At 57.7% G+C, this 14,818-nt stretch overlaps 1 protein-coding gene across 8 annotated transcripts in view; it reads right to left on the reverse strand.

Moving 5' to 3' along the window:
- Positions 1 to 14,202, reverse strand: part of KCNH2 (potassium voltage-gated channel subfamily H member 2) — a 45,997-nt gene extending 31,795 nt beyond the window's left edge. Inside the window, exons 1-2 of one of the 8 annotated variants that reach the window (XM_044947058.2) lie at positions 14,163 to 14,202; positions 521 to 751 (exon numbers count right to left, since the gene is read on the reverse strand). In XM_044947058.2, coding sequence (XP_044802993.2) covers positions 521 to 751; positions 14,163 to 14,187 — 256 coding nt within the window. In that variant the 5' untranslated portion in view covers positions 14,188 to 14,202. Of the gene's footprint in view, positions 1 to 520; positions 752 to 1,357; positions 1,888 to 3,552; positions 3,800 to 14,162 lie in introns of those variants that run through there. The other 7 variants (XM_025291801.3, XM_025291794.3, XM_025291795.3 and 4 more) reach the window with 7 other exon arrangements.
- Between the last annotated feature and the right edge of the window lie 616 nt (positions 14,203 to 14,818).

Below are 14,818 nucleotides of genomic sequence, written 5' to 3' on the forward strand. Positions count from 1 at the left end.
AGAGTCCTGCAGCCCTTCCCCGCCTCGCCTCGAGGATAACGCCCAGACCAGTCACCTGGCAGGAACTAGGGTGGCTGGAGGCCTGTGGCCGGAGGTCAGCGCCCACCCACCAGCCTGGACTTTCACTACCTCCGTCCGGGCACGCATATTGCCATACCAGGGCCGCGCCGTCAAACTCCAACCCACCCAGCTCAACGCGCCCACATCTGCCCAGGGAGGAAGGAACCAGAGGCGCCAGACCACAGCCAAGCAGCACCCTGGCCACCCCATAAAACAATCCCAACATAGTGCTTGAGGCCAAGAGATCCAGACCGCCCAGCAGCCCGTGCCTCCCACCTGGCGCACAGGTCCAGGCTGGGGTCACGCCCACCCCCAGGCCCCGGCTGGGGTCAATGGCCGGGACTCCGGCCAATCTCTGGCCGTCCCTCACCCACGGCCCCGCCCCCACGGCCTTCCAGCCCCGCCCCCGCCATGGCCCCGCCCCGCCCCGCGGCCCCGCCCCGCCCCAGGCCGCACCTACCATCTTTCCGGTAGAAGGCGATCTCCACTTTGCGCTCCTCGGCGCCCAGCAGGGCCTGCGCGATCTGCGCGGCGGCCCGGCGCTGCGTGCGCGGCCCGTGCAGGAAGTCGCAGGTGCACGGCCGCTGCATCACCTCGGCCCGCGAGTAGCCGCACAGCTCGCAGAAGCCGTCGTTGCAGTAGATGACAGCGCAGTTCTCCACCCGAGCGTTGGCGATGATGAACTTGCGGCCTGGGGTGGGGGGGATAAGCGGGCACGTGAGCAGGGACCCCTGCCCCCCGGGGTCCCCAGCCCTCGCCCGCTTTCTCTTGTTGCCCGCCCAGGGACTCCCCGCCCCAGGAAGCACAGCGGGGCCTGGGGTCCGCAACAGGGGACGAACGCAGCTGTGCCTCGACACAGGTGCCTCGGCCGGCCTTGGCCCTGCGGCGCGCCCCCTTCCCCCAGCCGCCTGGCCCGCGGGCTGGCTGCGTGGCTTCCCCGGGCAGACTGCCAGCAGCCCGCCGCCCCCTCCGCGCGCCCGGGGCCGAGGCCAGTCTGGGCGGGTGTCGGCAACGCGTGTCAGCAGCCGCGGCGGAGGGATAAACACTGAGCCTAGAGACGGAGCCTGGGAAGGGCCAGAGATGGCGGCCAGCCTTCCCTTTTGCACTGGTTCTGGCTTCTCTTCCTGACCCCGGCTCTCTAGACTTGGGGCGGGGGGGGGCACTCCCTAGGCACTCCCTATCCCAGGGATCCCTAGGAAATCACTTCTCCGAGTATCAGCGGCCCCTGCCAGGTCAGCACTTCCCGGGACTTCTGCACCCACTCCAAGGGCAGTCAGGGACTGGGGAGTGGGCGCACCGAAAAAGAAGACGAGGAGGAGGGAGGTAGTACCACGTGAGCACCTCAGCTCCCTTCTCTCATTTAATACTCTTGACAACCCCATCATTATCCTCGTCTTGTAGGTGAAGAAACAGAGACTCCAAAGAAGTTCATGCCCTCATCTTGCAGCCTGTAAAAGCTAGGGCCAGCTTTTGAACCTAGGTCTGGCAGAAGGTGAAGAATCAGCGGAGGGTCATGGGCAGAGGCCCAAGGTCACAGGGAGCAAGGAAAGGGACCTACAGCTCTAAACCCTGAAAACACCCAGAGCCCAGGGCCGGCCAGCATGTAAGCAGACAGACCCCGGAAAGGGGCTTTCCCACCAGGGATGCGAGGTTTTCCCCACTTTGGTCCCATCAAGGTGACTGCCCCAGTGGACCCGCTGCCGCTAGACTGGGGTCATTTCCTCCACACCTGCCCCAAGAGCCAGGCTGGTGGGTGAGCAGCAGGCAGGCAGTGGCACCAGCTTGTGCCAGGAAAGATGCTCTAAGGATAAGAGCTTTTTATAAACACAGAAGTTTCCGGCCAGTTTAGCCTTTAATGCTGGGGCTTTCAGTAGCAGTGGGAACCCTGCCCCCTCCCTTGCCAGTGGGCACAGCCCTCAGGCTGCAGCCCTGGGCGATCCCATGGGCAAGGCTGCTGCATCAAGAGCTGGCCTCCTCCTGCCTTCCTCCCCTCCCTTGCCCTCAGACCTCCAGGAAGTTACTTTTTGAAGTCGGGTCATCTTTAAGTCAGTTCCCCAGGCCCCCCCCCAAAAAATTCCCAGGCAGCCCTCAACCCTAGAGGCAGGGTGCTCTCTCACAGGAAATGAACCCTGACTGAGCCTCCGTCTCCACGTGAGCCCAAGGCAGTCCTGGGTACCAGCCCCACACGGAGACGACAAACCACCTGGCCCCCACTCCCAGGCCTGGAGAGAAGAGCCAGTTTCTTCGAAGGCAGTCCCTACCCGCCCCCCCCCCCCCCCTTCACTGAGCTCCTAGAACCATCGAGACAGAAAGGACCCGAAAGACCCCTTTGGCAGACCCCCCTACTTCCCAGATGTGGAAGAGAATCGCTCAAGGTCACGTAGCAGTCAGTGGCAGAGGTAGGACCAGAAGGCAGGCCCCTAGCACCCAGCCCAGCTGCTTCCCAAGCCCCCTGAGCCTGTGGGAAGGGAAGACCTGGCCTCAGCACCCTCCACTACAGCAGTCTCCTCCCCCTAAGGATCATCTTGTTCCTCCGCTTCAGACAATGCTGCCCATCGAACTGACCCCTCCCTTCCCCCACCTCGGTTACAAGCACATGTTGTCCTGTGCTCACAGGGTCATAGGCAAGGAATGTCACCCGCTCCCAGGGCCCTTGGCAGTCACACCCACCATGGCACATGCAGCCTTGGGGACAGACACACGCATGCCAGGAGGGTGCAAACACCCACACGCAGAACGTTCACCTAGCCTGGGACACTTCTGAAAACCTCTCCTACCAGCCGGCATTAGGGCTGCTGTAGTCCCCACCAAGGGGCTCAGGACAGAAAAAAAAAAAAAACAGCAACACAGGGTCTTTGCAACACAGAGCCTACTTAGACCCGCAAAAACCTAGCCTGGGCCCTGCCTCCCTGTCACCTCCAAGGCCCAGAGCTCACAGCCCCCAGATACCTCCCCACTGCCCATGCAGGGTCGAACTCATGGGTCACACACACACACACACACACTCCCAAGACCACATGAGGCGCTGACCCTATATGCTTGGCTTCCAGTCTCCAGAAACCATCAGGACCTGCACAAGCACAGTGGTCTTAGGGTCCCACAGTTCTGGCCAGGTACATTCTCCTGTTCTCGGTCCACACAGCCCCATTCACACCCAGGCCCCCAGAGTTAGATACCTGCACACTCCCATCCTACCTCCCTTCCCTGCACACTCAGGGTGTCATACTCACACACTCCCCCCCATCGATGGATCGTAGTCTAACCTGAGCCTCCTCCTGCGCGCCCCAACCCCAGGCCCCTTGGCCCCAAGCCCACGGCCCCCCAGCACCAACCCCGGCCCCTGCGACCCCCGGTCAGGGTCTTGGGGTCACCAGCCACCACAGACTCACTTGCCGGCTGCACACGGCCCGGGCACGCCCCCCCCCATTGACTCTCCGGAGAACTCGGCCCGCCCCCAGAGCCCCCTCCCCGCCGGCCCCCTCCCCCACTCACTCTGGCCCTCAAACTTGCGGATGATGGTGTCCAGAAAGGTGTTCTGCGGCGCGACGTGGCCCCTCCGCACCGGCATCCTGAGCCCATGGGCGGGCCGGGCGGGCCCCCACCCACCCCGGCCCGGCCCGGCCCAACACAGGCTTCGGGTGGCCCGGCCCGGCCGTGGTCCCCGCACCCCGCAGCCAGGCAGAGCACGGGCGCGGCCCGGACTGGGTTGCGGGCGCGGGGTCCCTCCGCTCGGCGCCGGCTCTGGACCGCGGGCCCGGCCTGAGCTCCGGCCGCCCGCACACCTGTCTGCCGGCCCCAGCCCGAGCCACGGGCTCCGCTCTGCCGCGTCCCCGCGCTGCGCTCCGCCCGCCCGAGCGCGCCGGGCTCCCAGCTCCCGCCCGCCGCGCCGACAGCCGCTCCGGCGCCCGCGGCTCGGGCTGCGCCTGCGGCTCGGCCCGGCCGCGGAAGGGTTAACGCGGCGCGCGCCCCTCGGGCTCCGGCCCCCGCCTCCCGGACCCCTCCCGCCCGCCGCGCGCCCGCAGCGCCGCCCTCTCCCCCCACACACCCCGCGCGCCCGCCCTTCCCATTGGCTGAGCTGGGCCGAGGGCTCCCCCCCTACCCCAGCCCCTTGCTCAGCCCCGGAGTCCCCGGGACTCGCGCGCCCCAAGAGGGGGAAGGGACCCTTAGGCAGGGGAACCGTGAGGACAGGTGCGAGGGCCGGCCTTGAGGGCGCCAGGGAGGAGACGGGGGCGGGGAGGAGGGGTTCCGCCCGCGCCCCGCTCTCTCCTGGAGGGACTGAGGGACCTGACCTCTCCCCTAAGGGAGAGGGCCGGCCCGGACGCCCGGGTCCCCCACCTCGCCGAGCACCGGCTCGTATACACACGGCGTGCGCCCAACGCCCAATGTCGGCGACACGGGCGAGGCCTGGGCCCTGGGGGGACGAGGCCAGGGTCAGGGGAGACCCGAGAAACGTGAAGGGCCAGACAACCTGGAGAACCCCCGGCCACCAAGATCTGAGATAAGGGTGCATGAGATTGGGGGGGCACGCACCCAGGGTATGGGTGCTCCCCAACACACACACACAGCCCTTTCTGGGGGTGATTTCAGGCTCTCCTGCCCAAAGAGGGGCATGGTGACAGCGGTTTCGGCCTCCTCGCTGCGGAATCAAAGAGAGGCCCCCGAACGCGAGGTTCCAGCTTTGGGGATCCCCTTGTGCGAAGGGCCCGCCCTCCCGCTGCAGCGCGGGGCCGGCGGTGCAGGCCCAATCGGCAGGCTCGGGGCCCTGCGGCGCGGCGGCTGCCCAGCCCCTCGGAAAACCCTGGCCCAGCCGCAGGCCCCTCCCCGCGGCCAGCTGGCTCCCTCCAGCTGCAGCTCCCTTATTTAGGCAAGGAGGCCCGGGGATGCTCAAGGGCAAGGCAGGGTGGCCGCCGCCGCCTGCCCACCGCCCGCCTGGGTCTGCCTGAGGGTCTCCGGGGCGCAATGTCCCCGGCCGGAGCGGCCAGACAGGGCCTCAGAACGGCCGGGGCCGGCAGGCGAGTGTTGACAGCTGGGCTGGCCGGCGGGGAGGAGTTGTCGAGGGAGCCGCCGCCGTTCGCGGGTCCCCTCCCCTGCAGCCCGGATCACAGACCGGGCGAGATGGATGGGGCCATGTGGGGGGCCCCTGAGGCCTTGCAGCTGCCTCTGTCCTTGGAGCAAGGGGGTGGGTCTTGTCACCGGGAAGAACCATCATGGCATGTGGGGGGAGGGGAGGAACAAAGGGCAGAGGAGGAAGCAGAGGCTGGAAAGAGACAGGCCCAGGGGAACAAGGTCTTGCGGAGGCCACCCTACCTAGACTTTCACCTTCCACCCAGGAGCAGAAAGAGGCAAACCCTGGGGGCTGGATGGGGCCACTGTCCAGCAGATGACACCCCTTTTTAATTTGCTGGTGGGTGGGCAGTGACTCAGGGAGGCAGCCAGTGGGAGAGAAGGAGGTGGCTCCACCAGCTGATGCTAAAAAAGACCAGAGGCTCTTGTCTGTACAGTCATCCCCTCGGCCCTCACCACCTCCGGCAGCTTCCTCACTCGCCCTTCAAGGTGCCCAAGGCCCTCGGTGGCACAGGCGGCCTGTCTTCGGTGACCCAGCATGAGGCACATCCACCCCTCGGGGTGCTGGGAGGAACCCAGTCAATGACTGACTACCCTCTAGATGCTGCTTTGCCAGCCCTAAGTCTAGGGTGATCCACCTCCAACTGGGGTGTCTTCCCCTCCAGGTCAAGGGACTTAGAGAGTGAGAACGGGCCTGCAGTGAAACTGGGCATAGGGGAAAAAGTGGAAGGGACATCTCCTCTAGCCTGGCCAGCTGTCCACCCTGAGGCTCCCGTGTTCCCAGGAGGATGAAGGAATCAGAGAGACCAGTGGTCCTCCCAACAGAGAGGACACCAGGCACAGGGTAGCCCCGTCCTGTGCTTAGAGACAGGCAGGCAAGGAGAGAGCTGTGGCCTCAGGCTAAGGAGAGGCCAGTCTTTGTCTCTCTCTGTCTCTCTCTGTCTCTCTCTCTCTCTCACACACACACACCTCACTCAGAAGTCACAGCCAAATGCAGGTTACTGACTTCCTGGAGGTCAAGTAGGAGAGAGCCTGAAGGCAGCCCAATGGAACCATCCCCGCAGCCCAGGACAGGGATCAGGAACAGAGACTGTGAGGTATGGAGGAGCTCACGGCATAGACACCCTTCCTGCTGCCACAGGTGCCAGGTCCCCAGGAGGTCAGGGGCAGCAGAGGAGGTGATAGAGAAGCCACCCCCACCCACCCACCTCCACTGACCCCAGTTTCTGCAGAGAGAAGAAAGTGCTCAGCCTTAATACCCAAGCCACCAGAATCCGCCCCACCCCCACTGGGGCTCACAAAGCCAATTGCAGGGATGAGTTCTAGGAAGCGTCCTCCCCCACCCAGCCTGAGACCATGCAACGGGAGATGGAACAGGCTGCAGTCGGACAGTGAACCACAGAGGCCCTTCCCAGCTCCTAGAAAGAGACAGCGCAGGAAGAAAAGTCTTTGGACAACATCCTGCCCACCTCACTCTCTGCTCCTGCTCAGTCTGAGGGTGCCTGTCCCTGGAGACAAAGAGGAACTGAAGCCTGCTCCAGCTGGTGAACCCCTAAGGGACAGGCCAGGCGAGTTGCAGCCGGCATGGGGCCCAGGAGAGCCAGTGACAACCACCAGGACCAGGGAGCAGTTCCGGGCAGGTGGGCGCAGGAAAGAGAACTCAGAGAACGGGGCTTCTCAGAAACCCCGGGGAAGAACGCACAATTCAGAGCCGGCCCTTGTTGGGGGGGAGGGGGGCGGTAGGCATGGATAGCATGTGGGGCCTGGGTTTCTGTGTGACTGGGTCCTGAGAAGGAAGGTATTCTCAGAAATGAACAGGGGTTAGAGGAGAGGAAGGTCAAAGAAACAGCACATTTTCCCTGCAGAAATGGGTGCTCAGGGCTTGCTGAGAGCAAGAAGGGAGAGAGGGAGGGACCCACCACAAAGCCCTGGCCAAGAGCCAGAGCTCCATCCCCGCCCGGCCATCTGCAGCTTCACACACAATGATCCTGTCACCCCCAGCCATAACCAAGGTCTTCTCCCACCCACCTGATACCCTCCATGGCTGGGACTTTCCCCTGCTATGGTGCTATCCAGAGAAGCAAGCAAGGCACTGGAGACTAGGGTTCAGGACACCTGACTTTCCCTTCTGGTTCTGCTACTAGTCACGTCAACAGATGTTTGCTGGGGCCTCCTAGGTACTGGGCCCTCTGCCAGGTGCTGTGAGGGACAGAAGGGACAAGCCAGGTTCCCTCCTCCAGGGATTCACAGTCTGCTGCAGCTTGAAGAGGCAGTGTGCAGACAGAAACTGTGCAGTCTGCAGTAAGTGCCATGGGATTCCAGGGAGGTGGCGATCACCTCCAACTGGAGGAGTCCGGCAGGGCCCGGTGAAGGGGCGAGATTCCAGAACAGGTCCTTGAAGACCGAGGAGGTGGGGCAGATGGAAGGGACAACATGAACGAAGGCAGAGTGGAGAGTGAATTCAGGTTCAGGGACGAAATATTTCAATGTGGTGTCTGGAGCGGTAGGCTGGAACCATGAGCAGAGGGCTGAGGAGTATGGGTTTTATTGTGTGTGCAGAGGAACAGTGGTGGCACCTGAAATGTATTGTCCTTGAGTGTAGAAATCATGTCTGTCTTCATACATCTCCTAGCATATGATCGGTATCTAATACAGATCCATTGAATTAATGAAATGTGTATCATAGTTTGGAGAAACAGAGGCAGACATAAGGTGTTTCAATCATCCCAAACCTCAGTAACTTAAGTCAATGACAGCGTTTATTTTGCTCATGGGTCTGCCATTTGGACTGGTTCCACTGGGACGGGACCACTTGTGTCTGCTCCACTCAACCCAGGAGTGAAAGGCTCATTCACTCACATTTGGTGGTTGTTGCTGGCTGTCAGCTGGGACCTCAGGACTGGGGCCAGATTGCCTACATGAAGCCTTTCCTCGTGGCTGCCTGGCTTCCTCACAGCGTGGTGGCTGGGTTCCAAGGACAAGTGTCCCCAGAGAGGTCCAGGCAGCAGCTGCACCACCTTCAATGACTTAACCTAGAAAGTCACACGACATAAGTTCTGCCATAACGATGGCCCATCAGATTCAAAGGAACACAGACCCCCTCTTCTCAATGGAGGAGCGTCACTGACATAAGACAAGCGCGTGCAATGGATCTGTTGGCATGACTATCTTGGAAAAGTATCACCTGCCACATGAAGCTGTGCAGCAGTCCAAGGAGAGATGTGGAACACTTGCACCAGGTCAGAGGTGATGGAAAGGGGCTTGTTGACTGTGTAACCATAGGAGGATCGCTAAATCTCACTTTCCTTACCTGTAAAATGAGGAGACCAAACAAGCTGATCTCTGAGATCCCTTCCAGCCCCAAGAGTGAGTGATTCTTTCCTTCTACACAACCACGTTCCCTACCCACCAATCCACTCTCCATTTGCCCTCCTTACCCATCTCCACCTCTACTTCCACCTCCAGCCTTTGCTCTCTGATCTTAGGAATCCTTGAGACCATTGGTTACTCTGCAGCTAGGACCTTGGCCCATTCTACATGTTTATTTCAGACTAAAAATAAGTGGAGTGGGAGATACCTTAAGGGCAGGTGAGAAGATCCTTAAACCCATCCATCTCTCAGTCCACCTTGCTGTGTATTCTTCACCATGGGGTCTTTTAAAAACAGACAGATGTATGATATGGACCCCCACCTGCAAGGGAGTCATAATCTAACTCAGGAGGGAGAACCAATGAACCTGAAATGAAAATGATCTGGTGTGATGCTGTTCTACTGACAACATGTTTGAGGGAGTCCAGAGGAGAGAGAGCTCTGAGGGCACCGGGGGAACCAGGAGGGCTTCCTGGGAGAGCTGAGCCCCCCTGGATTGGAAGGCTTCTCTCAGGCACAGAGGAAGGGAGTGAACATCTTCGTAAGGCAAGATCCCCATAGTCGTCAGGTGTGAGTTCTCACACCGATCTACTTACTCCCAAATGAAAAAGAGGAGGGGCCAAGTTAAGTTTATTCTGCCTGCGAACTTAACAGTCATCTGTTCCTTTGATTAAAGAATGGGGCTTGGCCTCCTCAAACACAAGAAGGGACTTAAGTGAGGCTCTGAAGCTCAACAAGTACCGGAAGCTCCAGAATTATTATATAGGAGGTGCTAATGAGGAGGGGGAAACCTGATTATAAGGAGGGGCGGCTAGGACACATGTCTGGAGGCTGGGTTTTCATATGTTCTTTTAAAGTGTTTACTAAGCACCTACTATTAATATGTACCTGAAACTGTTGTAGGATATAGTTGTTGTTGTGGCAGTTGTTGTGAAACCATGCCATCAGAATTTGCAGAACTTGTGCACCATTTTGACATAGATTGGAGGTTTATTTTAGAGTGTCTTTGAAAAATATTAAGGAGCAAACCGGCTTTGGTGCCACTCTGCCAGAGAAGCTGGCCTGGCAGGCGATCCCAAGCTCTCTTGGCTGCCCAGGAGCTCTGTCTCTGTCCAGGGTGCTGAAAGCCCTTCATGCCAGGCTCAGCAAGAAACCAGCAAGGGCAGCTCAGGTGACCAAGACCGGGGCTCTCCTCCAGAAAAAAGTAAGTTAAATAGTCCCCCAAAGCCACGGAAATGTTTCCGGAACTGGTCAGTAGCTCCAGGAGGCAGCATATGATGAATCGAGAGCTGGCTTTGCCAGTCAGTGCCTGGAAGCCTCATCTCATTTCCATATGACCAGAATGGGCCTTTCAATCTCACCCCTACACAAGTCATCAAGGAAAGGATACGAATCCTCCTCTGAGCTTTACCCTTGCAACTCTTTCCCCTGAAGATTTCTGGTGCTTTATGAAATATTAGAGCCAGAAAGAAATAATGTTCATGTTTCAGATGAGAAAACAGATTCCGAGCAGTACAGACCCTTCCTCGAGGTTATGCTACAAGTGAGAAACAGAAGCAGGTCCTCTAGATCTCAGTCAAGGGATTTCCTCATGGCATATACCAGATCGGGTATACAATCATACACCACATACAGCAAGAGCTAAAAGAAATTGAGGGGCTTCCCTGGTGACTCACTGGTAAAGAAGCCACCTGCCAATGCAGGAGACACAGGTTTGAACCCTGGTCCAGGAGGATGCCGCATGCCAAAAAGCGACTAAGCCCATTCACCACAACTATTGAGCCTGTGCTCTAGAGACCGGAAGCCCAACTGCTGAAGCCCTTGCACCCTCAAGCCCATGCTGCATGTCAAGAGAAGCCACCATAATGAGAAGCCTGTGCACTGCATCTAGAGAGTAGTCCCCTCTCCACAACTAGAGAAAAGTCCATGCAGCAAAGACGAGGCACAGCCAAAAATAAATAAATGAATGAAATTATTTAAAAAAAATAATAAATTGAGAATTCAAGGTGTGTGTGAGAGAGAAAGAGAGAAGATACAAGACGCAGAGAATTCTAGATACAGATGCGGTTATGTCAGCTCTCCAAAACTATTCCCTGTTCATTCTGTTAAATTCATCAGGCAGAATTTACAGCCTCGGGACTTCCCTGGTGGTCCAGTGGCTAAGACTCTGAGGTCTCAATCCAAGGGGTAGAGGTTCGATCCCTGGTCAGAGAATTAGATCCAACATGCTGCAACTAAGACCCAATGCACTCAAATAAACAAAATAAATATTTAAAAAAAGAAGAAGAAGAAGAATTCACAGCCTACCCCAGCTAGGTGGCAGGGATGAGCTTTGGAATGCTAACCCATCACTAGCTCCATATCCTGAATGAAGGGTGTCCATCCCACCCCATGAATCATCAGGCGACAGGAAGGGCTGGAGAAAAGAACTCAGGTCCAACCAAGTCCCCCATTCCAACATCTCCCCAATCTACTCACAAACAAATATCCTTTCTATGCATCCCATGATGTGAAGAATCCAGCCCCTGGGCCTGAAAAAGTTTGTAATTAGTTAGGAAGAAAAGATGCTTACACAGAAATAGACAATATTACAGGAGCCGACTACAAATAATGGCAGCCAATTAAGATAAGCCGCATGGTCCAAGATCGCAAGTACTAGGTACTGGTGCAGACCATGAAAGCTGTGACTTCAGAACAGGGAGAGATCATTTTAAGGCTGGAAAGGAAAAGGAAGTCTTCACAAAGGAGCAAGGCTTAAGGGGAATTTGGCTGAGCTGAGAACCGCAGTCAGGACACCTCATCTCTGTCCCTCTAGAGAACATCAGTCCAGCATGGGCCCTTCTGGTAGGAAAACAAAGTTGGTGATGCTCTGAAACTGACAGCAGACGCCGATCACAGGGGCAGGGGCCCGGAACGTCCAGGAAGACAGGATTCTTATCTTTCTCCCCTGGAAATAAAAAAGTGGAGGCTTGGAGGGCTCCCCCTTCTGGATCCACAAAGCAAAGCACCATATAAATCAGGCTCCTCTAAAGCATGGGCTTCCCAGGTGGCGCTAGTGGTAAAGAAGCCGCCTGCTGGTGCAGGAGACATCAGAGACAAGGGTTCGATCCCTGGGTCAGGAAGATCCCCTGGAGGAGGGCATGGCAGCCCACTCCAATATTCTTGCCTGGAGAATCCCATAGACAGAGGAGCCTGGCGGGCTTCAGTCCATGGGGTCGCCAAGGGTTGGACACGACTGAAGTGACTGAGCATGCATGCACACAGAGCAGGGGTGGACCAATTCCTACAGCTGCCTAGACTAGAACTAAGGAAGCCAGACAACAGAATGAGGACCCGGGAAAGGCCCAAGTCACCATCGACAGCAAGTATAACAAGAATGGCCCGTTTGCTGATAACCGGAAGTCAATTCAGTCAGTTCAATCACTCAGTCATGTCTGACTCTTTGCGACCCCATGGACCACAGCATGCCAGGCCTCCTTGTCCATCACCAACTCCCTGAGTTTACCCAAACTCATGTCCAGATGGTGACTGCAGCCATGAAATTAAAAAACGCTTACTCCTTGGAAGGAAAATCATGACCAACCTAGAAAGCATATTAAAAAGCAGAGATATTACTTTGCCAACAAAGGTTCGTCTAGTCAAGGCTATGGTTTTTCCAGTGATCATGTATGGATGTGAGAGTTGGACTGTGAAGAAAGCTGAGCACCGAAGAATTGATGCTTTTGAACTGTGGTGCTGGAGAAGAGTCTTGAGGGTCCCTTCGACTGCAAGGAGATCCAACCAGTCCATCCTAAAGGAGATCAGTCCTGGGTGTTCATTGGAAGGACTGATGCTGAAGCTGAAACTCCAATATTCTGGCCACCTGATGAGAAGAGCTGACTCATTTGAAAAGACCCTGATGCTGGGAAGGATTGAAGGCAGGAGGAGAAGGGGAGGACAGAGGATGAGATGAAAGTCAAGGGGCTTGTGATCTGGCTGGGAGGAAAGGAGAAAGACAAAATGACTGAAGGTGTACCAGGGCTTGGGATCAGGGTCTCTCCATCTCACAGATCAGAAGCAAGGATACAAAGGCTTCTCTTCCACTCTGATTTGGAGAGAGAGCCTGTCCCCAGCCCAGGGGAACCTGAGAGGAAATGGAAGAGATGCTGCCCTGCCAGTCCCCAGCAATTGTTGCTACAGAATTTCCATACTGGGCACACTAGATGCTCAAAGTCCTCGTTCCCTAGAGACCCAGAACCACACCAGCAACCACACCAGGAAACTGGGCAGCCAGAAGGATTGAAGAAGAGAGGAGGAGAGAGGAAGTGGGTAGGGCCTGCCAGGCTGATCCCCGACAACCACTGCTTCTACGTAGGGCCCCCCATGGTTGTCCATCAGGAAACCTCAGCCTGCCCCTAAAAATACCTCATTTTCACTCAGGATCTCAGGAACAAAGGGCATTTTCTAGTCCCCAGGGATGTGAAAACATTCATTTCCACCCTGATGTTCTTGGTCCACGTTAGCTTTGGAAGGGGCAGGGAGCAGAAGAGAAGCCAGGGAAAGGAGTGAGCCCCGGGTCACACTGCCTAAGGGCATGTGCACACGCAGACACACATACACATGTGCATACACACACACATCATACACACACACACAGACGCAGAGAATCAACTGTGGCTGAGAAGGAAGAGTCTAAACTTCAAGGAGAATCAAGGAGACACCAGGTTTCAAGGCGGGGGTGGGGGGAGGTGGGGGTGGGGGGGAGGGACAGTGGGGGCCGGGGAGGGACAATGGGTGGTGGGGATGGGGTTTCCAAGAGGAGGACCCCTGCTCCTCTAGGGGTGGACTGGTCACAGAGTCATCATCAGGGGCTTCAGGTTTATGCAGACGAACCACTCCAGGGTCCCAGGGAACTAGTGTGGACCCACCACCCCGGCCGGGCACACGCCATAGTCCCCAGCACAGCCCGGGTCTCCCTGAGGGTCTGAGGATCTGAGCTCAGGCCTTTGCAGCAATCTCTTCTCTCCAGCTCTCTGCTGCCTCCATGTGGCGTCCTCAGGAAGGGCTCGCTAGATGGCTGCCCTGGTGCCCTCCAGGATCCCCTTGCGGACAGCCAGCATCTTCCAGGGCCTGAGCCCTGAACACCCCACACCCTGCCCATAGCCCCCACCACCACCCCCAAATACCCAGCTTTCTGCCTTGCAGTCGGGAAGCTCGGCCAACCTCTCTGCTCCCAACCCCAACGTGAGTTATGTTCTGAGGGTCAAACCCCACCCCACCCCCAGCAGCCTCGGGGGAAGGGGGCCCCAGAGGGCTGCCTGCTCCTCCCTCACCCGCTTCCAGCCTCCCTCCCCTCCTTTCCCCTCGGGTCCCCACCCAGGCTTGCCAGCAGGCGGGAAGGAAGCTGCTCATAGCAGGGAGGGTGGGGCACTTCCACCTCACACTGAACAACCCCGGGTTGGGCTATAAAGAGCCAGGGTCTTCCACTCGGTCCCCCTGCCAACGCCACCACCCTCCACAGTCCCACAGCCCCGACACAGGCCCCCACCCCCAGCCAGGACCTTCCCTTCCCCAGGGTCAGGGCATCCCGCTCCCAGCCCCGCAAGGCTTCCTGCTTTGAGGGGGAAGGCAGGAGTAAGGTGGGTTGCCTTCTGAGGGAGCAGGAGGCACCAAGGGCCTGGCTTACTCACCCACCGAAGGGTCTCTCACCCTCATGGATCAGGACCGATGGGGGCTGGGGGCTGGCCTCCCCAGGGGCAGAAAACACAGCCACTGTCAGGGCTGGGGATCCCAAACTGATCCTCTCCAAAGTCCATTCCTGCTCGAAATCCCAAGTAAATTAAGACAGCCAGTGGGTATTTGCTGTATGACTCAGGGAACTCAAGCAGGGGCTCTGTAACAACCTAGAGGGGTGGGATGGGGAGGGAGATGGGAAGGAGGTTCAAGAGGGAGGAGACAAGGCTGATTCATGCTGATATTTGGCTACTCCTTGGAAGGAAAGCTATGACCAACCTAGACAGCATATTAAAAAGCAGAGACATTACTTTGCCAACAAAGGTCCATCTAGTCAAAGCTATGGTTTTTCCAGTAGTCATGTAGGATGTGAGAGGTGGACTATAAAGAAAGGTGAGCACCCAAGAATGATGCTTTTGAACTGTGGTGTTGGAGAAGACTCTTGAGAGTCCCTTGGACTGCAAGGAGACCCAACCAGTCCATCCTAAAGGAGATCAGTCCTGAGTGTTCATTGGAAGCTGAAACTCCAATACTTTGGCCACCTGACGGGAAGAACTGACTTATTTGAAAAGACCCTGATGCTGGGAAAAGATTGAAGGTGGGAGGAGAAGGG

This window comes from Bubalus bubalis, chromosome 8 (assembly GCF_019923935.1).
Source record: "Bubalus bubalis isolate 160015118507 breed Murrah chromosome 8, NDDB_SH_1, whole genome shotgun sequence".
In the NCBI taxonomy this organism is placed as follows: Eukaryota; Metazoa; Chordata; class Mammalia; order Artiodactyla; family Bovidae; genus Bubalus; species Bubalus bubalis.